The sequence below is a fragment of the Hibiscus syriacus genome, unplaced genomic scaffold (assembly GCF_006381635.1).
Source record: "Hibiscus syriacus cultivar Baekdansim isolate YM2019G1 unplaced genomic scaffold, ASM638163v2 tig00112980_pilon, whole genome shotgun sequence".
Lineage (NCBI taxonomy): Eukaryota > Viridiplantae > Streptophyta > Magnoliopsida > Malvales > Malvaceae > Hibiscus > Hibiscus syriacus.
Genome location: NW_024063430.1, coordinates 284,195 through 309,274, shown reverse-complemented (window position 1 = coordinate 309,274; position 25,080 = coordinate 284,195). Strand labels below are relative to the sequence as shown.

Here is a 25,080-nt window from a genome sequence, read left to right as displayed (position 1 = left end):
TCTGTTTGTAATATGATCCCCGAAGTATCTGTTGGGAGACCATATTACAAACGAACTAAATGTTAGAGGATTGTATTACAAGTTTTAAAAATTGAAAGACCTAAATGAAAAATTTAGAAAAATTCAATGACCATTACTTACTTTACCCTTAATTTTACCACTAATACATTTCTATCTTCATCGTGCTTCAGCCTACAACTTTTTTTTTTATTAATTTGGGGTAAGTAAATGCAATATAACAAAAATAACTCTCAATCATTTGACATTAAATGCTCACACCCTTGACATTTATAGACCAAAGTTGAGGGATCAAATATGTATAGATTTCGAAATAAAAGAGGGCTAAACCATAATTAGCCCAAATTGTTGGAGTTGCATCTACTTCTTCAAAGAAGCACAGAGCTCATGGAGAGTTTAAAAGAAGCGAAGAGCTCATGGAGAGTTTACTAGGGACGGATATGGGTAGGGTTGAGTTGGGTTTTCAGTCAAATGGATTCGACCTGAAAATATATAACTTTCATCCAAAATCTGATTTAACTCTAGTTTAGGGGTGAATTTATCTAATCTGAACTCGACCCGATGTTTTAGATAAAATTCGAACTCGACTTTAAATAAATATATGGGTAAAGTATAGTAATGGTCACTGAATTTTTCTAAAACTTTCATTTAGGTCCCCAACTTTTAAAACTTGTAATACAGTCCCCAACATTTAGTCTGTTTGCAATATGATCCCCCAATACTTCGGGGACCATATTACAAACGAACTAAATATTGAAAGACCATATTGCAAACAGACTAAATGTTGAGGGATTGTATTGTAAATTTTAAAAGTTGAGGGACCTAAATGAAAATTTTAGAAAAGTTCAATGACCATTACTATACTTAGCTTTTGGATTGAAAATACACCATTGATGTGGAAGATATTTCACATCCTTTGCACCAGTGAGGAACTTGTTTTGATTATGACCTGAAAGATCTAATGGGAATTTAGGCTGCCCGTCCTACCGAAAGATCCCCCAATGACGCTCGAAATTTCCTGGAGCAATGCTCTTGGCATCCTCATCAATAAGTCCAAACAAGTAAACTTCGATGTATCCCGGACGTAGAGGCGTGCCGGTGTTGGCTGCAAGTCTAGGCAAGAGTCCATTGTAAAATCTCTTAGCATTAGCCAAATTGTCATTCTTGTCACCATCTGTAGGCCAACCAACTTCCCCAATAATAATGGGCATATCCCCATGGCCTAGTGCTTTTCAAAGCTGAAACCAACGTGTCGAAGTTGGCATCCAAAACATTAGTGTACTGAATACCGTTATCGACAATCGGGTTTTCCTCCATCAAAGAAAGCGTAGTTAAAGGGGATGTCATCATTCCCGTAAAGACTGAGGAAAGGGTAGATGTTCACGGAGAAAGGTGCACTGTTGTTTGCTAGGAAATTGACGATCTGTGACATAGGTCCACTGATATCGGTCCGGAACCGGCCAGCAGACGGAACAGGATTGCTTTCGGGTGAGCTGTAGACTCACCATTTAAGGGCACAGTAGCCTTATGGTGTCCCCAACACCAGCATCATTAAGTGCATTTTGAATGTTTTGAAGAGCAGGAATGTGGTGTTTATAAATGGCCATTATAGGATGTGAGAATGGTTCATTTCCAACAGCTACATACCTGTGAAAACAAAGTGAAAGGCTCAACATACTAATACAAATTTTCTGATATGACTATGAAAATATGATCTTTAAATATATATACACTCGAATCTAAATAACATTTTATCAAACATAGATAGAGAATATGACCTCTAGCTCTAAATACATTAAAAATCATACCAATTGATCAAAATCCACACTAGAAGACAAGAACATTTTTCTTCTCATGAACTTAAACAAATCTTAAAAATGGTGTCAACACAAATAAATCAAAACCAAAAAAAAATATAACATCAGAAAAGTTAGAAGAATGAACTTACTTAATGTTAACACCTCCTTTGAAGTTATATGTGGTGATATTCTTCTTGACCCATTGTTTAGCACAATCAAAACTATTCATAGCAAGAAGCTGATCGTTGGGAATGGCGACCATTACTTCAAGATCACTCCCTGCAAGAGCATCCATAGTCTTTGAATCCGCATCGAAAAGCTTCACTTTTGTAATCCCATTGTCTTTCAACATCTGAACCACTGTTTCTGAAGGCAATTTATGGGTCGCCATTGTGCCCCAGTTCACACCAAGACCACTAACAGATCCACCAGAATTACCCATGTTTTTTGTTTGTGTTTCAAATAAAAAAAATTTAGAGACAAGGGTGGTGGAGCGTATGGTATGGCTAAAGGAGTTACCAAAACTAAGAGAAAGTAAGGTTTTACTGTGAAGTTTTAACTGTTGTTTATTTATTAAATCGAAATGCGGTTATTTGCAGGATCAACCGAAACTCAAGTCATTTTAGTGATCATGGGAGAGAGAAACAACACAAAAATAATCCTTGAAATTGTTTTCTTTTTCTAACAAAACCGAAGCAAAACAGAGCAAAGAAGAAAACCCAGAAAGGAAAGGAGAGAATCGGTTGTGCTTTGGTGAATCGAAGGGAGAAGACTGGAACTTTATCGAAAATAAAAGATGGTGTTTTGAAGAAAATATTGAAAAACAAAGGGCGGAGTTAAGCAACAGTGTATAAGCAAAGGAAAACCAGAGGAACGACAGGGGAGAGGGAGGCGGTACCACAAATTATGTCCGCGTGTTTTAACCGACACGGAATTTTTTTGCGTAAAGTATAGTAATGGTCACTTAACTTTTCTAAATATTTCATTTAGTTACCTAAACTTTTAAAATTTTCAATACAGTCCCCTAACATTTAGTCCGTTTGCAATAAGATCCCCTAATAGTTATGTCGGAGACCATATTACAAACGGACTAAATGTTGAGGGACCATATTGCAAATGAACTAAATATTAGGGGATTGTATTATAAGTTTTAAAAGTTTAGGGACCTAAATGAAATCTTTAGAAAAATTTAGTGATCATTACTATACTTTACCCTAAATATATTTATAAAAAAAATATTTTTATTCAATAAAAATAATGATCTAGTTGAAAAAAATAATATAGAGAGTTATTATTGCAATTATTTCTAAATATTTAAGTAAATTTATATTTTTTTAGTCGAGTTAGGTCAGATATTTTCTCTCCTAAACTCAAATCAGATCCGAACATATTTTCTAAAAAACTCGATCTAACTCAACCCAAACTTAAATCTTTTTAAAAATTCGACCCGATTAGGTGAAAACCCATCGGATTCATCCCTACCCAAAATTTCTGATTCAGGGGGTTAAAAACTGGATGGTACGAATTACAAATGACTGGAACAGAAGTGAAAGTAGAAATTGACCAGACATTACGCACCTCATTCATATCTGATTGGCTGTTTGCTGTTGGCTGATGGCTGATGGCTGACAATAAACCCCAACAAAGGGGGGAAAAGTCACCTTTAGTCCTTACAAGTTCGAAAACATCATCAAACTGGTAAAAACAAATGATAAAAGTTCACCTTTAGTTCTTACAAGTTCACCTTAAGTTCTTAAAAGTTACCCAGCTATCAAACCTGCAACAGCCTGGCTCCCCCTCCCGCCCGCACGCGCGGCACTCTCACACTCTTTTCCTCGGTTACATCAACTACAAAGTACACCCATTCTCCCTTTTTCTTTAATTTTACCCCCTTTTTGGATTAATTACGCCAAACATCTTTAATTTACGAGTTTAATTATAATTTAGACCTTGAATTTTAAAATGCATTTGAATCTTCAAACTAAAGTACCAGTTCACTTCTGATCCTTTTGTTGATCTAATTATCAATTTTGATGTCAAAGTCAGATCGGAATTTTTTATTAATCTGAACCTAATTCGAGTATTATATCTCTCAATCCAACACTCGTCCAAATATCATGTCCTCTTAATCTCTCACTTGACTCGATTTAAATTTAAGAAGATTTCATCTAATTCAAAATTTGACATAATTTTTAAATTAAAATTAGCAACTGACCTAACGCGACACAAATATATAAAAAATTTATTTTTATTAGGTAAAATATGGACTTAATTAAAAAATAAAGAGATATTGTTACAATTATATGTAAATATACAAGAGATAATTATACTATTATTTCGTGTCGGGTTAGATCAAAGATTTTTTAATCGATCTAGATTCGACCTTATCCTTCAAAAATAAAAATCAACTAGATTAAAATCCAAAATTTCAAAATAACTCGGCTTAATACTCTTCTTAGTGTATAAACTATATCTCAAAATACGATTTTGTGGTTAAAGAATTTTTTGCTAACAATAAGTGTCTAATGTTTCCAATGTTACACTTTTAGTTGCTTGGACCGTAACTGCTGATAAATTTAATTGTTATTTGACACGGTGTCACGCATATAAAATTTCAAAATTTATTTTATTTAAATAGCTTAATATTATAATTAAAAACCCCTCAAATTTTACATCTTTCGTCATTGATCGACACCATCGGCCCGTGATCGTCACCGTTGACACCATCATAACCGTCTCGCCGTGATGATCAAAATCCAGTTCCCCACCCACTATGAAACTAATTAGACGTCGTGAAAAACGCATAAAAAATCATCAGATTTTTAGGTTTTTCGTTGTTGTTTTTTTATAATCTTGACAACTACAACCGTTCGTACGTTACTCGGTTGTCACCATTGAATTCCTTATCCTGCTCAGAACAAGACCTAACCGATGGTAATCCTTCACTGTTGGCTGTGGGAGATGGAAGGGAGAGAGACGACGCGAGGTGAGGTTTAATTTTTTTTTAAAAATGATATTTTCATTATTAAAAAACTAAAAAAAAATAATTATAGCCACCTTGTTAGTAGAATAATTATTTAAGTCCCAAATCATATTTTGAGATATAATTTAGACACTAAAAAATTATTAAGCCAAATAAGTTCATAAAATTTAAATCCACTTCTTTACGCGTCGTTCACTATTCAGTGCCGTACACAAATGGGAAAACAAATATTTATACATAAAAATATTATATATACAGTCTCTAAACTAAACAGTCCAGTTCATATTGAAAGAATATTCTATCATTTGTATTCCCTTTCTCTCCTTGTTTCACATGATCTTCTTGCATGTCTCTTCTTAATCTTTGTCTTTGCAGCTTTTGACACTCTCTGACCAGACATCAAAGCTTTAAATTAACCATTTCCGGTCCCTGTTCTTTTAATTCTCCTTCTTTCATCCAATTCTTTTCCCTGTATAAATCTCTGTTTCCCTTGTTCTTGGATTGTGTGCTCGTGTGTTTATGCAGAAGAAAGAACACACCATGCATAGAAGAACCCCTTCTTTCTCTTCGACCCTTCTCGATGCCATTTATCGATCCATCGACGATTCCGGCGACGGAAACGAGCCGGCATTGTGCCGTTACGGGGAGAAAACAAGTGCAAACCCTGTTAAGAAACAGAGCAGCGGTGCTCCCATGGAGGTGGAGTCTTCTCGTCGTCCGAAGCCGAGTCGGGTTATGGAGAGAAATCGAGATGATCGAAGCCGGTTAAGTACGATAAATGTAGGCGGTTCGACGACGTCGACGGGGTGCAAAAGGCCAGGTGAGAAAGTGGCGGAGGGCTCACGAAGACCAAGCTGAAAGCATTGAAAATCTATGGTGAATTGAAGAAAGTGAAGCAACCGATTTCCCCCGGTGGTCGGATCACCGGCTTCTTAAACTCCATCTTCAATGCCAATGCCAAGAAAGTGAAGATGTGCTCTGATGGTGTTTCCGGCGATGTCGGTTTCCATCGAAAATCGAGATCGACGGCTTCATCACCCTCTTCATTCTCCAGGTCTTGTTTGAGCAAAACACCTTCTTCAGGAGCTAATAGTAATAGCAAGTACAGTAATGGACTTAATGGTACTAAAAGGTCAGTTAAATTTTGCCCAGTTAGTGTCACTGTCGATGAAGATTGCAGACCTTGTGGGCATAAATGCATTCATGAAGAAGATCCCAGATTAATGTCCTCTTCAACTGTTCAAAGGAATCTTAAAGTTTCTTCAAGAACTGAGGAGTTGAAGAAAAAAGAATCTGCAGTGTGCTGTAAAGCAATTGATTACGTGAGGAGCTATCAAAGAAGGGGTATTGGGAAAATGGATTTGAGACGGTTTATCGAAGAGTATGATGATGAAGATGAAGAAGACGATGCACTGAGTTGTTCGAGTTCAGATCTTTTCGAGTTGGATCATCTCATCGGAGTCGGAAGGTACAGAGAGGAACTACCGGTGTATGATACTACTTGGTTGAAAAGTAATCAAGCCATTGTTAATGGCTTCATGTTGTAACTTGCAAGCTCATTTTCTCATTTATTTTCGAGTTATTTGAGTAACTATTTGTTTTTTTTAAGAAACATCATCATATTCGATAGTTATAAGAGTCTCGATTATTTTAAAGTCGAGTCGGGTTAAAGTCGAAAGGGAAAAGCCAACACCAATCTTCTCCCACGATACAAGGGAGAAAGTGAAAACTTTTTACTTTCAAAAACTGGTTGAAGCACATGGCCTCAACATCCCAACACGGCCACAAACTAAAAAACCTCCATCATCTCTTCACATGCGTTCGAATTCGAACTTCAAACTAGAATAAACTGAATCAAACTTCGGGTTCACATTTATCGTAACATCGCTCGTTTCTCTAACGAACATATACCGTTTGCATCGCCCTCGAACCGACCGTCACATCGATGCTTAGATTTTCTTGGACATATTCCATGGCCATCACATTGAACATGGACCTTTGAAAATACGCCAAAGCCAACAGTTGGAGTTACATAAACCGTCTGTCTTGACTTGTACTTGTGCTGCACCAATTCATCATCGAACAGGGTGGAATCTCAAGGATTTCTCCCTTATCATTTCTTGATTTGTTGTGGCAGGACCAAACAACATAGAACTATATCAGTATCGAAGATATATCGAACTTCTTACCACGATGTCGGAATTTCGTTAACTGATTGCAGACAAGTAGGGTCTAGTAAGGAATCTCATAGGTCAAAATACAGCAGGATCAGACATGATATCAAGAAAAATCCACACTAACTTTTGCATCAGAGGAAAAATGAATTAAAAGAAGTTCAAAAAGTTTAGTGAGCAACAATGGATTCCTACCATAGTTGACTTCATTGCCATTCTCTCGAGTACTCCCATACCAAAAGAAGAGAAAAGAAAGAAAAAAATAGAGAAAACCCAGAAAAGAAAATTCGATTTTCTCCCTGAGAATGGTGGGAAAAAGTTTATTCGATTCGATGTTACGGTAAAAACGGATGACAATGTAATTAAGAAATAAAGATTAGGCTCCAAATAATAATGAAAAGAGAAGACAAGAAAACTCAATAATAGAGAGAAAATATATATGTATAAATACATAAGTTGCCAGTAAGTATAAGTGGAGCATGTTTCTCAACAACCAAACACGAATTTGTTGTACGTAACATAGTAGGTTAGTTCGATAATGTTGTAAGAAGTGCATGAATTTGATTCAAAAGATAAGCGGCAGTATCGTTAGTTAAGAGTTTCAAGACGAGGACCACTTCCCCAGCTATGCTTTTGTCTTAATGGAACCATGCATGCATGTTTTTTTTTTGGATAAGCATGCATGCATGTTTTCTCACCTGTTAGGGTTTAAAATTTAAAAGTGAGGGACGATGACGAGTTGAGTATTTGTATTTTTTATAGGGTTAACGTGTGTTTTGATCACTTTTCCTTACTGTTTAAAAAAACATAATATATGATTATTTTAGTTTTTATTTAATTAAGATGTCACTTCGGGTTAACTGTCCTTAATAATCAATAAATTAGGTGACGTGATATTTTGATATAATCACATATTTGATCTCTATTATTTACATATTTTCACAATTTAGTCTTAATTTTAGTAAATTAAAATAAATTTAATCCTCCATCCGAATGGTGACACGAGCCATCATTCGATTGGAGGATTAAATTTATTTTAATTTATTAAAATTAGGACTAAATTGATAGAATATGTAAATAATAGAGACCAAATATGTGATTATACTAAAATATTTAACTACCACGTCACCTAATCTGTTAATTGTTAACTCGTGCACGACATGTGGCACCAGTGACACGTGGCACCAGTGACACATGGCATCATTCGATTGAATGATTAAATTTATTTTAATTTCTTTAAAAATATGACTAAATTGAGATAATATGTAAATAATATGGACCGAATGTGTGATTATATTAAAATATTTAACTACCACGTCAACTAATCTGTTAAATGTTAACTCATGGTGACCACATATTAATTAAATAAAAACGAAAGTTACCATCTATTATGTTTTTTTTGAAATTGGCAAAACACAAGCATAAATGATTAATCATGTAGTTAACATTTTTTTATATTTTTATCTGCAAATTCAAATATATTCTTTTATCGATGAATTATAGAAGTGAAATTATATGAATATGATAAATGTCAAGCATTGCAGAAATGCAAAGCTTAGAAATCTCAAGAAGAAACAAGAAAACGTTTATTGAATTAACCTGCTTTACACTTCACCTTTGTCTACTACTTATTTGTTGCCCTGAAATATTCTTCATTTGGTGTTTTACATTTGTGCTTCTCTTCCACTATGTTGCAGAGTGCAATCCTTGCCTTAGATGATACAGCATTAGACCCTGATCAGATTGAGAACCTTATTAAGTTTTGTCCTACAAAAGAAGAGATTGAATTACTCAAGGTATTGAATATATGCGTTTCTATTATTCTCTATCTGTGCTCTTAAAGTAATAGTTTTCAGATTGTAAGACTTTTAGATGCTCATAACAGAGTAGATGGCATCGTGTACATTATGCAAATAATCACGTTTGAGGTGATGATTATATTTTTATTTTAAGGGTCATACGGGAGACAGGGAAAACTTGGGAAAACGCGAACAGGTCAGCAGAGTATCTTTGGGTTGTACACTTTTCTTTAACAATTTAGTTTGCATATAATCTGATTACTTGCTCAGTATTTGGTGACAGTTTTTCCTAGAATTGATGACAGTGCCACCAGTAGAGTCTAAGCTAAGAGTTTTCTTATTCAAAATACAATTTTATTCCCAGGTATGAGGAGAACCTGTGTACTCAGATTGGTATGAGATGCTTTCTACTGTTGTTGTCACCTAATTGGTACTTCTTGCACCTTTGCAGGTTTCTGATCTTAGAAATAGTTTGGACATTGTAAACTCTGCTGTTGGAGAGGCAAGTTAAGCTTTTTTGGACATAAATTAGCTTTTCCAATTAAAGGTATTATTTCTCCTGAAGATTTTAGTCATTTAAACCATTTCACCAATGCATTCACCAGGTGAGGAATTCGGTCAAATTGAAAAGGATCATGCAAACTATTCTTTCTCTGGGAAATGCTTTGAACCAAGGAACTGCTAGGGGTGAGTGATTTAACTGAGGAGGTATATTTTATTAATAGATGAAGAACTATCTTATTTTAGTCATCTTTTTGTATCCCATTCTGCTTTGATAAATTTGATAATGGGAAACAAGGTCAGTCTTTTCACTGCTGATTTGCCTTCTGTTATTCTTCTTGAATGAGTTGTGTATTTTCACTGTTTCCTTATTGTTAATTGAGTCTCTTAAATGTTTAACACGGTCCTGTAATCCTGTATTTTTACCTTAACTGCTAAGAATAGAAATCGAATCCCTAGATGTCATATCTGTACAAATTTTTCAAGAAGCATCAATTTGCTCCAAACATTTCAGTAATTTATGGTTCGTCCCCACAGGTTCTGCTGTTGGTTTTCGGTTGGATAGTCTCCTTAAACTCACAGATACACGAGCTCGGAATAAAAAGATGACTCTCATGCATTATCTTTGTAAGGTACAAGACCATCTACCTTAATTTTCTTGATTCTGATCTTTCCTGTTAAATTTGTTTGAATAACTTGAATATTCTTGTACTCCTACACTTATGTTTCAAGATGGAATGCCTGTCTTATTGTACCAAGTAAAATGCTTGAATGCGTGCAGACATTCACTGCATCCTTTTTCAATTTTGTTGAAGACTAATTTTCAAATTTAAAGGTTACTAATATCATGAAAATTATTGCAGAAAATGCATGGTATGTTGGGTTGTTTTACTTTTGCAATCATTAACTTATTGCCATTGTAGAAAATGCTTTTATTGACATTGCAAACCATACCTTATTATATGTGAGAATGTCGATTTATACTTTACTCTTTACGGCCTCTAACTTTTAGGTCCTGAGCCAAAAGTTGCCAGAATTAATAGATTTTCCAAAAGACCTTGCGACTTTGGAATCTGCAACAAAGGTAAGATTTTTATGGCCTTTTCAGGTCATATTTAAATTGCTTAACCTTTTCCATGTGATGTTAAGCAAAATTATTGATTACCATGCAGGTACAATTGAAATGTTTGGCAGACGAGATGCAAGCCATTAGTAAAGGGTTGGAGAAGGTCATCCAAGAACTAGCTGCCTCGGAAAAGGATGGTCCAGTGTCTGCAACATTTTGTAAGGTATTTCCTATATATTAAATTGCTATTTTGCATATCAATCAGGTTCTGCACATTTACATGTTGGTTGGATTTTCTTCTTATATTTCATGCAGTGCCTGTTATGGACACCACAATCTTGGCTTTCCAAGTCTCCAAACCCGCTCTCCCCCCGCGCCCCTTCCCTTAACTAAAATACATAATCTTTAAAGAGGAACAAGATGGTGCATTAAAGTTCTCAATCAGGATCTTTAGTAATTATTAGGTCAGTTTTGGCCTTTGCAGAAGCTAAATGGGAAGTTTAACTCAACATTGGTTAAAAGAAACTTGATTAGAGCTGTTTTGATCCGAGACTTTGATCAAAATCTCTTGAGCTTTAATCTCATGCAATAGTCTATGATTCAGCGTTGGCTTTTGATAAAAATGGACTGCTGTGAACAGCCTTCCGAATTATTTTGCCAAATATTCATTCGTTTTGACGCCTATGTGCCTAAAGGCAGCACTTCTTCAGCCTTCAAAATGTTCAAGTGCTAATCAAGAGTACCATGACCATTGAGCTACTATACACTCTATCACTTGTCTCGGGAATCATATTTCGTTTGGATCAGTCTTCAAATAACTTGTGCTCTCTCTAATTCTCATTTTTCTTATTCTTCATATTTCTCTAACAGTAAATGCTTTTATTTATATAATCTTCAGACTGTAAAGGAGTTCCTTAGTTTTGCTGAAGGGGAAGTCAAGTCTTTGACTGCGCTTCATACTTACGTGGTATGCATTATGTTAAGGAGGCTTTATTCTTGCATATTTGATGTGCCACCAAGAAAACAAATTCATAAGCATCTCTAAATTGATGCCTTCAGGGTAAAAATGCAGATGCATTGGCTCATTATTTTGGAGAAGATCCTGCACGTTGCCCATTTGAGCAAGGTGGTTGTTTGGTCTTAACAAGTCCAATTAATGTTTAACCCTGCATCATTTTAGGACCCAAAAGTTTATCAAGTCAACTGATTTGTTTACACTTCGTTACTTTTGATAATGGAAATATAATGGTTTTCTTTTATGGTACTAATATTTCTACTTATCCCCGAAAGCAATAATTTGACTGATGTTGTCCTAAATGATGGCTGTGACCCCTGCTTGATCTATAACCAATTGTTGTTTTCGCATCAGGATGCTATCAAGGTCACTTTGGATGCCTACAGTAAAGTTGATCTACTTTGGATATCATAGCTAGCATTTGTGCTAATATGTTCCCATCTTAAGTAATTTGTGCTTTCGGAAAACTATTAGCACCCTTGTGAATCTCAGCTGCAGTTTTATCTCTAGAGTGTATTTTACTCAGATTTATCACTTTCCCTTTTGTCTGCAACTTTTTCTATAGTCATGGCTACTCTGCTCAGCTTTTCGAGGATGTTTGTCAAAGCACATGAGGAAACTGCAAGCAACTTGAAAATGATAAGAAGAAAGCTAAGGAGGCAGAAAATGAGAAGCCAAAAAATTAGTACTTCCATGAAGGAGTCTGAAGCTCTCAGCACTTGATACAAGGTCCAATCGCGAGCACTGCTATTCAATGATGGATTCTACCGCTTAACCTGACATTCTGAATGTTTTGCTCAGTGGAGGGAAAACTCTTGGAAGCTTAGAGCACAAATGTATCGGAGAAGAACGCGTAGTCTAAGATGAGACCGCGAGAATGAGGAGTTGTAAATTTCAAATACATGCAGGTGGTGAATGGTGAGTCCAAATACTAATTTCAAATTGTAAGTTATTTAACTGCATTAATTCTTTAACATGTTTTCTGGTTTTGGAGCAGAACCGATGGATGAGGTTCATATTAGGTCCTCTCAAGCTACTTGTACGGTGCCAAAAAAGCTTTGTTGTAAATATATAGGAACACAACTTTATATAATAGTTTTACTTTTGTTCTCCTTTTCAGTATGTATATATAAACATTGTGTAAAATTTTAGTCAAAAGGAATGCAAGTGTGAATACTTTTTAAGAATTGGTTGTAGATTATCATCGATACAAAATAATAGCATCTTCTCTTGTATGAAGTTGGGTCTCAACACTCAAGTGTACATATGGAGCTACCAACCTACGAAAAGCCAACTCATTTCTGGATTAGTATTCCTAATTTTAACAGTGATAATATATAACTCGGTATATAGCCTTTTGACTGTCATGGACCGGACTGACCAGCTGGCACGATACTGCTTAGGGTGGTTGAGAGTACCTTCCCAGTTGGCCAGGCTGTTCCACTGACTATATTAGATCACTCATCAGTATAAAGAAATGAATTTCACAAAATGAAATGAGGCTTTGCCAACTCAATTGACGATGAACAAAACATATTCCTTGAAAGTCTAGTGATGAAGAAACCGAATTATGTTGTCGGAAATAGGCGTAGTTAAAGTAACAAAATTGTTGTATGTCGGTAACTCAGACCAGAGTCCGGGTTTTATAATAACCTCTAGCATTTTAGTTTCTTTTCAAGTTAATGAGATTGATGGTTTAGGCAGTCCAGCAGTTCGGGAGCGGGCAACTGCGGCGGCTAAAGCATAAGGAAATTTAGTTGCCGAAGAAGACAATGATTGTCCTCCTGGTGATGTAGAACAAACATCATGATTGTGCTGTCCATATGTTGCCATCACAATTCATCCTCCACGCATCGCTGAACCTATAAACAAAGATCCCAAAACAAGTTCAAGAAACAAGCTCAGTTTGAGCATATAATTTTACTATATACCTTCTTTTTGACCGGACATCCAGGAGCCACAGAGCACTTGAAATAAGCTCGGGTGAGGGTTTGTTTTTAGTAACTTTCTGGCCATATTTCCTCCATTGAAAACCATCTTTAACTATCTGAAAATCTAGCTGTTACACACAGTAATGCTAAGAAAAGTAGCTTGTCTCTAGGGTCCGTTTTCACAAAAACATGTGACGCCTTAGCAACTTGAGGCCTTGCTCCCTTGTTTGATTCTTGGACATAGGCTTCGTGAAACACGTTACACTTGCTGCTCATTGCTTCTAACAATAATCTAAGCCTTTGGTTCTCTTTCTGCAAATTTTCCAACTCTGTTTCCACCTGCAAATTTTTCCTAATATTTATCACAAAAATCTCTATAAGGAAGATGCATATCAAAGATGACAATATTCATAAAGTAATAATCAACCTTCCCTTTGTTAAAGTGTGGTGCATCCATGACAGTAGGTGAAATTAAAAGCAAAATCTTATTGATTTATATCAATGAAAACGAGAGTGGGTTCTGGAAATGTTTTCCAAATTGGAAAAGCGAATTGAGCCTTCCTTTCTAGTTTTCAAAGAGATTTTTTCAGTGTTTCATAATCATGGCCATAGGGTATCTAATAAAGTGTATATGGGAATTGATAACGCAATGGGTATGACATCATGTGACTGAAGTAAGCACTTAGATCTTAATTAATTATTTGAATGCATCACTTTCTTGTTTTGTTTTTTTGCACCAACTTTGCTGGTTATGAGGTCCATGGCGTTAGTGGACAGATGTAGACAAACTCGTGGACTTTGAGCTTTCCCGTCTTCGTTAATTTTCTCTTTTCTTTTCCGAGAAGAAAACGAGTGATGACCGATTAACACGAGTCATTTAAACGATGGCCCGTTGCCTTGAGGGAATCTCTATTTTGGCCCAAACCGGAAAAGTAAGTATATATAGACAAGTTATCAGCTGGCAGCTGCGAAGTTTGAATATAAAGAAATTGATTGACAGAGTAGTACAAGTCCCTGTACTATATGTATCATTTCATTTCAGTCCCTATACTTCAAAAATGACATTTTAGTCTCTGTATGTTAATTTGTTCATTGAACGGCTTATGATTTGTATGTAATTGAGAAGGGAAGCTCTGATAATATCTGGACTGCAATAGAATATTCTTTTCACATTTTCAACTGAGCCAAGAAAAAAGACGATACAAAAAACTATGACTTTCTTATCATATTTTGGCTTACAACTCGGCCTGAAATGGCTGCAGCAAGAGCTGCTGTGAAATGAGGGTCTCTAGTCAAAGAAGCAGCCATTTGATGAACTAAGAGTTGGTGGATAGCTGGTGCATCAATTAGTTGAGCTGGATTTTGGGTATCATCCCCCAATCCAGCTAGTTGCATCAAATCAAGAGTGACCCTAGGAGCTGAAGCTTTGGTTTGGGCAGATGTTGAACCCCTGTTGTTGCTGGGGCTTAATGATCCTTGTTCTGCCGGAGCATTATGGTCGTGGTTGTGCGCTCCTTCATATGTAGCCACTAATACCGATGGATCTTCAGCATTTCTTTGCACCTGGAAACCAATACCGAAAACAACAATCAGAAACAAATATTGTTTCTAGACCTGTCAATTCTGACCCATAAGATCAGCCTGAATTCAAATACCCGATACAATCAGGAGCAAGACTCACCTTTTTCTTAACTGGACAAGTTGAGGCAAAGGAGCACCTGAAATATGCTCTCGGACAGGGGTTATCTCTTGTGACCTTTTGACCATATTTCCTCCACTGATATCCATCCCTCACAATCTGTAAACATCCATCATTAGAAGATTCAATCTGGGAAGAAATATTGAACAGCGGGGAACCTACCAGGCTAGTATCCGAGGGATTTGTGGGGACTAGAACCCTTGATATCTTGGGTTTAACACACTCCTTGGGCTTTTTGCTCCACTCTTCATGGCTAGAGCTGCTCTCACTGAATCCAATCACGTGGTTCGTGTAATCCTCGCACTCTGATTTTCTCTTCTTTGATGGAGCTTCGTTTTCAGAGGTCTTGCTCTTTACTTGATTGAATTGGTGCTGCAAAGCGTAGTATTGTTCGCATAAAACTGTTAGCATCTCGGTTAGCCTCTTGTTCTCGGCGTTCACCCTATTCAATTCCTCCACCAAAACTCCACTCTGTTTTAAAGATAACATTCACATGAGTGTTTACACACTTGTATTTGTCAAATACAATTAACTTGCCTTGAAGTTGAAACTGGCCTCATCTTTAACCGGAACCTTAACACCAGAGTCGGATTCAATTTCCTACCAATACTCGATTGAAACCCCATGTGAAGTGAAGTGAAGCAGCTGCACCTCTTTTTAATCTCCAATTTCCTTCATCAAAAGTAGGATTCAATGTCAAATGGTTTTGGCTAGAGAAACCTTATAAAGACGCAGAGCCAAATGCCAATGAAGCATTGGCTTAATGGCAAGGTTGAGTACTTGAATAATTTTGGCTTGAACTCATACTATGTAAATCATATATAGGTTATCTAATTGAATTATACATTTCAGTTGAATATTCACCATATGTATATCTTATTCAACTTTGAATATATTTCTACTATAAATTTAATATGGTAATAGTTAATTCTAATGATAACGATGAGCCGGGGTGCTCATATTGGGTTTCAAACATGTACGAAACCACCGCCGGAGCTGGTGCACTTACTGCAAAACGATGTCTTGGAAGTTAATAGCATCTAAAACTTCAACAAAAGAGGTGGAGCAACACAAAAATTAGACCAAAGGCAAAGTAGTGTGAACAAGTAGGTTATTTGGGCGGCTGGAAATCCGGAATGCGGCCGAAGATGTGATGTTTATTCCTACCAAAGAGTCTAAATTTATAATTTCTTCATACTATATTAACAAACCCTGTTATTGTCGCTCACCTACTCTCTCTCTCTCTATGTTTACTGTTTGTTAGTATAGCTCGAAGATTGATAGGGAGACCAAATGCTTTTCTGGGTTGAAAAATCGACTATTAAATGAATTCAACTACTGCTTAGAAACTTAAAAGGACAACATCACGTCATTGTTTGCGCATTCTCCTTCCAAAACATCTTAAGCGATCGTGTAATTACCATCTGTACTTCAAATTTTTTTCTTGCAATTCAATCAATGTGTCTTTTCTTGACTAGCTTTTGGGTTCTTTTTGAAAGTGTCAAACACGAACTCGTGCTTTGAATTGGATGTCTTAAGCTTACAAATATTTCTCAAGCATAAAAAAATTTAAATAATATCACAATTTTAACCGTTTGATATTGTACGTTCATATTATTATTATTTTTTGTGCTTGAACTGAACAATGATATTACTTCTTTCTAGCCTCACGTGCGTTTGTGTGACGCCTATCTCACGTAAATATCACCACTTAATTGTTTCTTAGGGTTAGTGGGAGACTTGGTTTGTTTAATATATATGTTTTTATGATTAGGGTATCATCAACGTGTTTTGTTAGTGTATAATTTAATCCAATATTTTGGATAATGTATTTTCAGTCTTAAAGTACAAAGAGTGGGAAGTTTGCTAATGCATTGAGAAAAACGCCTATGGATTAATTAATTAATTAGTACATTATAATATGGTTGAGTCCAGAGGAGTTTACGGGGTTGACTTGGAGTCCTAGGGTTCTCGTTTTGGTTATCTAGGTTATGTAATAGAAAAGGTTTAATATCTCAAATTCTGGACCAGTGGTTTTGGGTCGGTTTTTAGATTTTCGGTAAAAATAATAATTTGGTATTTTTGAAATAATAAATAATTTTGAAGTGGTTGAATTGGTTTAACTGCTTTGAAGTTATTAATTTTTATTTTTGGAAATTAGTATTTTAATTGTAATGGTGACTAAATTGATTAATTTTAAAGTTGTGATTTTAGAGACTAAAATGTAAAGATCGCAAAATTGAAAATCTATGAAGTCTATTTTACCAAGGTTTATGATTAGTGTTTTTCCTTCTAAACTAACCGTTGTTGGAAGTCTTGACGATTGTCGGATTCGGAGCAGCCGTTGTTGCTACCCACTTTATGTTCTGAACACATTTATGAATGTAACGATTTCATTCGTTTTGAATTTTGAGATTTGTCGAATCCGTTTTTACGGATAACGAAATGTAACCAATGTGTGCACGTTAGAGGACACAAGTTCGATTGCCTTAACAAAAATCTTCAAATAGTTTTCAATATATCTCAAAACGCGACTAAAATAAAGATAGATCATGTAACAATGAATCAGCGACAAATAAAATGATTTAAGAATATCTCGAAACATGAAAGAAATAGAGCTTGATCGCGATCAGCACCGTCGGCTTGCCACTATCTAGTCATGGGGATGCACATGTTTTATCATGCATATTTATTGCTACCAACATACATACAAGCAATTATTGTATTACACTATCAATTACAGATGGACCTAGACGGTACGGATGGGGGCGATCACCCCCATAAAAATCTTAAATTATCATATATTTTAATTTTTTATGTATTTTCTATTAAAAAAAAATATCCCCTAAAATTTTATAAATTCAAGAAGTTTATCCTCTAACGTAAAATCATAGATTCGTCTTGCTACTTGCCCCCCACAACCCACAAGCAAGGGTTGAAATAAAAACAATTCATGTGAAGCAGCCCCCACAGTATCAAATTATTATCTTTTTACCGTTATGCTTACAGAAAAGCTGCAGAATATATATTATTTTTGAAACACCAGATTTATTATTTGATTAATTCATATATTTATTTAATATCATCATTAGAACACTACAGCAGCTCTGTGACCACGTGAATTTCACATTTCCCTTCAGAACATATACCACAAAGCCCGAGTCGACAACAGTGAGCCGACCATTATAACCCATAACTCGGATTCTTCTTCCTGCTAGTGCTATCCTTATTTGGCATGTTGCTTGCTAAAACCCTCTCCATCTGTAATTTCAATTATATAATGTAACACACACACTTAGTAACCAAAGTCAATGGAGGAAGATAAATTATACAAAATTAATACAGAACAAGTCCAAAAAAAGTTGGAATTCCACTCTGTAAATCTAGAGATTCTTAATGAAATGATCGAAATGTTGTAATTAAAAAAATGACCAGATAGAAATTACAGCCAATGGCCCTTGTTTGTATGCAGAGGAAAATGAACCACACCTGCTTTCTTGACAGCTGCCTCTGCTGAAAACATATAAATAAATGGTAGAGTCGTAGGGACAAGTGCCAAGGCCATATAAGGCATCGGACAAAATAGTACCGTTGGATTTGAAAGTAAATGACTCCTTGGTTGTAGGGAGATAGAGACCTATATAGACATAACATTAATCTATTATGCATTGACAAGCAGAAGTGCAGATCAGACTGTGATGCATTTGAAGGTTTGATCACACCCCAAAATGTCAAATGAAGTAGTAATCTTCTACCATGCTGATTATGGAAGTACAATGATGGAATATTGACAACAGCTATGTATATATCATACATTGACAAAAGCTACAGAAAAGGGTTAAGAGAAAAGGCAAAATGGGATTGAAGGAAAAAAGAGTAACTAACTACCAAAGCTCTTACATCTCTCTATTGGATGGAAATCTCAATGGCTAATTCATATTTGGGTCAAAAGGGTAAGCTCTTTGAAGTTGAGCTTGCTGTGAGGGACTTGAGATGTTCTGATGGAACAAAGTCTTGTGGCAAATTGGCTCTATTGACAATTCTCTTCATATTATTCTGCAAACTTTGTTGGACCATTTGTTTAACAGCTTTCTTCTCCTCACTCATCACCCCTTCTTCAAACGCAAAGCAATCTTTTCCGTACTGATTCGTCGATGACGACGAATACCCGTAAATAGGAGCGGACACAGCTGCACTTGAATTCCAGCTGAAATTATCCAAAACTTGCTTCCCTTTATCCACTCTCAAAACCTCTAGAATCCTGGAAGCTCTCTTTTGTGCTAACATGCTACCTAAAAGTGTAAGTTCAAGTAATGATGACACAATGCCTGCTTCAATCATGGCCTGTCTGTCTCCATATGCTTTATGTGCCATTACCATGAGAACGTATGATGCTTTTTCTGGACACCCTGGGGAGTCGGTCCAATTCAGCACATCAACCAAAATTGGGAATGCTTCTGGGGCAACACTAATGCCTTTTCTACCTTTTGGAGTGGACACCACATTGCTAAATATCGCAAGTATTCTTTCACTAACTTCCATGTCCCCCAAGGTATTCATTAGAAAGGGTATCAAATCAGCTTCCAAAATGAAGAAAATGTTTGATGGGGAGATTGATAGATTGTAAAGTGCTCTAAGAGCATCATGTCTTGCTTGAGACCCACTTCTCTTATCCAAAATCTTAAGGGTTCTTAACAAGAAAGGGATAGCCCCTGAAGATCCAATGATAGGCTTATTCGAATCCAAGGCGCTTAGGCCAAGGAAATTTGTTATTATGCCATCTGAGACTGATTGACTTGGCTTGTTAGGGGGTTCAATAAGCTTTAGCATCTTATGCACTGCCCCTGCTTTAACAATGGCTGCTTTGTTCCTACAATGAAAAGGGGGTTTCAAAGAATAGATCAACAACATCAGTAATGTTAGAAGAAAATAAAAACACTTTTTTTAAAACACGCACACACAAAAGAGATTACTTAGTTTAAAAGAGGGAAATTTGAGAAACTCACGGGTCATTTCCGATTCCTATATTAAGCAAAGCATAAAGAGAAGCGACCTGTGAATCAGAATCCTCAAAATCAAGCATCGCAACCAATGGGGGAATAGTTCCTAGCATAGCCAATGTTACTCTAGTTTCTGGGTCTTCTTTAGTGAGCAACCTTACTCTACTGGCAGCTACTCTCTTGTTTTCTTCGTTTTCCACTTGCAAATCCTTAACCAATCGCTTCAACTCCTCCAAAGCTTGAACCTTCGTCGTGGTCTCAGTATCGCTTTCGGCTTCAGCTAAGTTCAAGAGATCAACGAGCTTCTCGGGTTTAACATTGTTGACAGCTTTTTTCACTACTTTGAAATCTGTGTTTTTGGGTTCGTTGTATTCTTTCAAGACCGACCTTATTTTGATGGTGGTAGGAGGAGACTTAGGCTTAGGCTGAGGGGCGGCCTCATTGAGCATTTCCTGCATGAGCTGATGACGATGGCGAGAACTGGCGCCACATCTTACAACGTTGAAGATTTTCCTTCGGAGCGAAGAGCCGGAGAATGCATTACATAGTCGGAAGTGGGTAACAACAGAGGTGGTGGAATGACGGTCGAGGACTAAGGATCCGATGTTGTTTCGGTGATACTTGGCCATTCTTTCAGTGAAGGAAGAGAGAGAGAGAGAGAGAGATGGAAATTTCACATTAGCAAAAGAGCAAAGAATGAAGCATTGGCTTTGAGAGAAGAAAGAGTTTATTCTTCTTCTTTAGATTCATTACTAATAATTTATTCACTTCTTTCTAGAGAATAAGTGAGGTGAGAGGAGTCGAGAATTCAGACTGATCAAGTGGATGAATTTTATTTATTTATCTGATAAATAACCCTACTAGTTCTTTGACTATTCATTTCCTTTTCACTTAGTTCTAGTTGAGTACATATAGAATAGGAAAATATAGGCTAAGAGACAGAATTAGAATCAAATATTATGAGAGACAATGTACATAAATTTAAATAATAAGCACAAACCAAGCAAATTTGATAGTAAAAATATTATAGTTAATTTAAGAAGTGTTAAATTCGGGCACCAAGAATGTAAGAAGTATTAACGTTTAATGTCAAATAATTGAGAGTTAATTTAATGGTATAAATACCTAAAATGCCTAAATCCATCCTATGCCGAAACTTCAAGGTAATCGATAATGAGTAAGAAGGTGGGTAGGAAGGAATGGCTTATAAGAGACACAAAATGAAGTAATCAATAATGGGTAAGATGGTGTGGCTTATAAGAGACACAAAATATAGGCGGATTAAAGTTAGAATAATTACATACAAGTGAAAACAGGGCTTTGTTTTTCACTTTTCTTTTTCTTTTTTTGTTATAAACATGAATCGAGAGTTAGGGATGGGCAACGTGCAAAATGACACTTCGATTTGTGATATCAACAATAACGAGCGACGTCACGGCCAGTAATGTCCTCTCGTCTCATCTCACCTGTTGAATAAGCTTCCTCTAGGTTCCACTTTAAGGAAGCACCAAGGTGCCCCACAACTTGTGATCACCCTAGCGAATGATTGATCGATTATGTATGTTCACTACGGGAAGGTCTGGAAACATACGTACACTAAATAATAGGTTTATGAAAGATTTTCTTACGTGTTTTCATCTGGGTCGATCTAGGTATATGTTTTTTATATACATTTTGTTAACAGATTTAACTGCAAAATATTATGTAGTCTAAATTGTTACGAGAAGATGGAGAACCCATAAGTCAAGGAGGAAACAAGAAATGCGGAATGATGGTGGCATTGGGCCCAACATGTTCATACAAGACACGTACAATTCAAATGAACTTTTAAAAATAAACTTTAATTATATATATATCCAAATATTTATCCCTTCAAACTAACTTTAAATAAATTATTTTTGTGTGTGGATTGTATATTTTGAACTTTAAATACATTATTTATCCAGAGATGTATTTCCAATGCCCCATAATCAAACATAAAACAAAAGGAAAAAGCATTTGCAATAATTAGAAGGCTTCAACTATAGAAATCAATTAAGCAATATTTTCTTGTGCAAATTAGTAAGCTTTAAAGAACTTTCTCTAACTTCCAACCTAAGTCAAGATCAGAAAAGAACACTATCCCAAGGCCTTACCCAGAACTCATAAGGGAAAACAAAAGGAAAAAAAGAAGGGGACAAAAGTTAATGGTACCTTTTATACAATTCCCCAAAGGTTCCAGCCCAAAGACGTTTCCTAAACAAGCCTTCAGTACACTGGTGACCTTCCCATAGCTCGAGCCCACCGGTCACAATCCCAAGGACGAACACCACGGGATGATTCACCGTCAAGCCCTCTTTCCTCAACTTAACACCCGGTGGGTCGGTCAACGGCCCGGTTATCGCCTCCGTCACGTATTGAGGGATCGAAGCGGGCATTGTGTTGTACAACAATAACAAGAGCCACCACATCGAACACACAAAACCAATGAACCAGCAACAACTGTCCCAGCACGGCCATTTCTGAGAAGTATTCCTCTCTTTCCTGGGACTCGAGAACAATCCATTCTTCTCGTCCTCGTCTTCGATTATGGATCCTACAAAGTTCGAGGACATTGACGAATCCGTTCCCTTCCTCCGCCGCCGCAAAAATGACATTGTATTTAAAATTCCAAAGAGATAAAATACTACTATTATCAATAAATGCTTTGTAGTTTGGCTAATAATGATCCTGATTCGGAACCTCCCTCCTTAAAAATGATCCTTTTTATTCTCCTCCCAAGTTGACACCGACGATGGTAAAGATAACAACAGCCGCCGACGGAGTTACAAGTGGAAGCACGTGATTGGATATTGTTTATAAAGTTCCACTAAACACTTTTTTTATTACTCCCAGATTCCTCCAACTGCGGGTCCCACTCTTAATTTTATTTTTTCTGCTAGCGGTTTCGGGAGCCGCTTGATTGACGATTGATCCCACAGATGTCAGACGATCGGACGACGGTGTGAAGGTGGCGACACAAACCGGTGGATTTCAACGGTGATTTCTTAATGGTGATTTGTTTTCCAGCTCTTGAAGAGGCGAATTTGGAATGATGCTGGTTTGTAGATAAACATGAATTAGTACAAATATTTTCAACTTTCGATGTTGTCCCTCCTTTGACCGATTGACAAATTGTTTATAAATTAAAGAATTTTATTACAGAGATTTTGATAATATTAATACGCAATTAGGGACGGACTTAGACGATGTAGATGAGGCGATCATCTTTTAAAATTTAAAATTATCGTATATTTTAGATTTTTTTTATTAAAAAATTATTTTCGACTCTTAAAATTTTATAAATTTAAATATATCTCTTAATATATATATATCATGTACACAACGATGTTTGATTGAAACTACCCTCAACACCACCAAGGCACGAGTTTCATGAGAATTATTAAACTATTCATTTGTTTATCAATGAATTAGAATCAATAATTGTAATGAAACAAATTATTGGTCTAAATCTTTATTAGTTTCTTTATCATGAATAAATCGTGGGTTTAATTCACATATTATAATTAAATTAATCTTATTTATTTGTTCTCTAAAAATTCAATAGAATGATATAGTGATAATATAAATTATGGGTTATTTCATGTATTATAAATTACAAAACACTCTTTTAAAATTATTTTGTGTAATATACTACAACTGTATACAGTATGACACATGTATGTATACACGTATATGTATATGTATAAAACACTCCTTTATCCCTGTTGTGCTTCTTGTTTCTCGAGTTGCGTGGTGCCTGTGGCTTAATGTGCTTAGTTTTGTTATTTTGTACTATTTTTTTTTCAGATTTTGCATTTTGCTGAGAAATGAATAAGGTTTATTACAAAATAAGTGTCCAAACTATAATATTTTTATAAAAGGTGTCTAAACTATTTTTTGAATGCTCCCGGTGTCTAACGTTACCACTTTAGGTGTTCGGGCCGTGAACGGCGTTTATTTATTCTGTCAAGTGACACATGTAACAATCTAATAATTTTAAAATTTATTTTTAAAAAATATTAACATATTTATAAAAATCATAATTTCTCTTAAATTATAAAGCAGCCCCAGATCTCTAAAAACCCCAAATCCTAATCTTAGTCTATCGCCATCGACATAGTCCTTGTCACCTTCTCAATCATGTGTTGTCGTAGTATCACCGATTGAGTCCGGTCACGGATCACAATTTTCATCATATATTAAAGTTTTTGTATTATTTTTTTTGAAAATAACTTTAAAATCAAAATGAAAAAGAAAAAAATGAAATTAATCAAACTGAATTCATAAATAATCGATTAAAAAATTAAATTTTATCATAAATAAAAGAGATAATTTTGAAGAAAAATAAATAAATCAATAAAATATTTGAATTCAAATTTACGCTCCCTTGCAACGACTATTTTTTTTGCTCTATCTTAAGTAAATAAATAAAAATTTAACTATTTATTCCCGCAATCCCCCATCTCAGGTAAAATTACATCCGTTTTCAAACCCTAACATTTCTCTCACCCGCTATCATCCTCTCTTTGTTCCATCTCAATCTCTCCAATTACACTCTCGAACGACAAGCATCTCGTTGATATATCTTCAGTTGGCCTTTCGTATTTTTTTACGGTTTCTACTGCTTATGATTTAGTTATTTTTAAATTTTCTGATTACTTTTATTTTTCAGCGACAAGAAGATGAAGAAAATTGTTTGATTTTGTTGTGATTTTACTTCTCGATTTGTTAATAGAGTCCCAATCCCTTGATTTTCTCATATGATTTTATCGTTGATGGTTTTAAATGGTACACTGCTCATTCCTTTTTTATAGTACTTACACTTTTCCCCTTGATTTTCTGTTTTGGCGATGATAGTTTAGCGTTTACTATGGTTTTGAATTTCATACAGGTAACATCGGGATCATTTGTCTATGTATTTGGATGTTGCCGACCCAGAAAGTTTACCCTGCTGGAGTGGATATGCACAGTTCACTTTGACAGTAAATAATCAACTTCAATCAGAAAAGGTATCATCGTTTACCTTGCTGTCTATGCACTTACTGTTTAAGGTATGCTTTTGTTACCTCTGTTG

The 25,080-nt window shown here is 35.7% G+C and overlaps 3 protein-coding genes and 2 pseudogenes across 3 annotated transcripts; 2 read left to right on the top strand and 3 right to left on the bottom strand.

Moving 5' to 3' along the window:
• Positions 1 to 863: 863 nt before the first annotated feature.
• On the bottom strand, positions 864 to 2,303 carry LOC120184944 (annotated as a pseudogene).
• A 2,858-nt stretch (positions 2,304 to 5,161) lies between these two features.
• LOC120184936 lies at positions 5,162 to 6,347 on the top strand (annotated as a pseudogene).
• Positions 6,348 to 8,495: 2,148 nt separating this feature from the next.
• LOC120184943 (formin-like protein 17) lies at positions 8,496 to 12,108 on the top strand. Its single transcript, XM_039189286.1, has 12 exons — positions 8,496 to 8,558; positions 8,672 to 8,770; positions 8,928 to 8,969; positions 9,057 to 9,137; positions 9,225 to 9,275; positions 9,379 to 9,460; positions 9,812 to 9,906; positions 10,287 to 10,358; positions 10,447 to 10,563; positions 11,239 to 11,307; positions 11,400 to 11,466; positions 11,921 to 12,108. The coding sequence occupies exons 1-12, from the start codon at positions 8,496 to 8,498 to the stop codon at positions 12,076 to 12,078; spliced, it is 996 nt and encodes a 331-aa protein (XP_039045217.1). The 3' UTR covers positions 12,079 to 12,108.
• A 2,387-nt stretch (positions 12,109 to 14,495) lies between these two features.
• Positions 14,496 to 15,564, bottom strand: LOC120184942 (probable WRKY transcription factor 40). The gene is made up of 3 exons (XM_039189285.1): positions 15,148 to 15,564; positions 14,968 to 15,084; positions 14,496 to 14,849 (listed from the first exon to the last, which is right to left on the bottom strand). Exons 1-3 carry the CDS (start codon positions 15,472 to 15,474, stop codon positions 14,496 to 14,498), a joined length of 798 nt encoding a protein of 265 aa, XP_039045216.1. The 5' UTR covers positions 15,475 to 15,564.
• A 3,324-nt stretch (positions 15,565 to 18,888) lies between these two features.
• On the bottom strand, positions 18,889 to 20,614 carry LOC120184935 (U-box domain-containing protein 45-like). Its single transcript, XM_039189280.1, has 2 exons — positions 19,992 to 20,614; positions 18,889 to 19,855 (listed from the first exon to the last, which is right to left on the bottom strand). Exons 1-2 carry the CDS (start codon positions 20,612 to 20,614, stop codon positions 18,931 to 18,933), a joined length of 1,548 nt encoding a protein of 515 aa, XP_039045211.1. The 3' UTR covers positions 18,889 to 18,930.
• Positions 20,615 to 25,080: the final 4,466 nt, after the last annotated feature.

Coding starts and splice junctions, on each gene's coding strand:
- LOC120184943 (XM_039189286.1), top strand. CDS start 8,496: ATGATAAATGTCAAGCATTGCAGAAATGCAAAGCTTAGAAATCTCAAG. Junction 8,970..9,056: donor ACTTGGGAAAACGCGAACAG/GTCAGCAGAGTA, acceptor ATTTGGTGACAG/TTTTTCCTAGAATTGATGAC. Junction 9,276..9,378: donor TAAACTCTGCTGTTGGAGAG/GCAAGTTAAGCT, acceptor TGCATTCACCAG/GTGAGGAATTCGGTCAAATT.
- LOC120184942 (XM_039189285.1), bottom strand. CDS start 15,474: ATGTTATCTTTAAAACAGAGTGGAGTTTTGGTGGAGGAATTGAATAGG. Junction 15,085..15,147: donor ATCCCTCGGATACTAGCCTG/GTAGGTTCCCCG, acceptor GGATGTTTACAG/ATTGTGAGGGATGGATATCA. Junction 14,850..14,967: donor CTTGTCCAGTTAAGAAAAAG/GTGAGTCTTGCT, acceptor ATTGGTTTCCAG/GTGCAAAGAAATGCTGAAGA.
- LOC120184935 (XM_039189280.1), bottom strand. CDS start 20,614: ATGGCCAAGTATCACCGAAACAACATCGGATCCTTAGTCCTCGACCGT. Junction 19,856..19,991: donor ATAGGAATCGGAAATGACCC/GTGAGTTTCTCA, acceptor TTTTCATTGTAG/GAACAAAGCAGCCATTGTTA.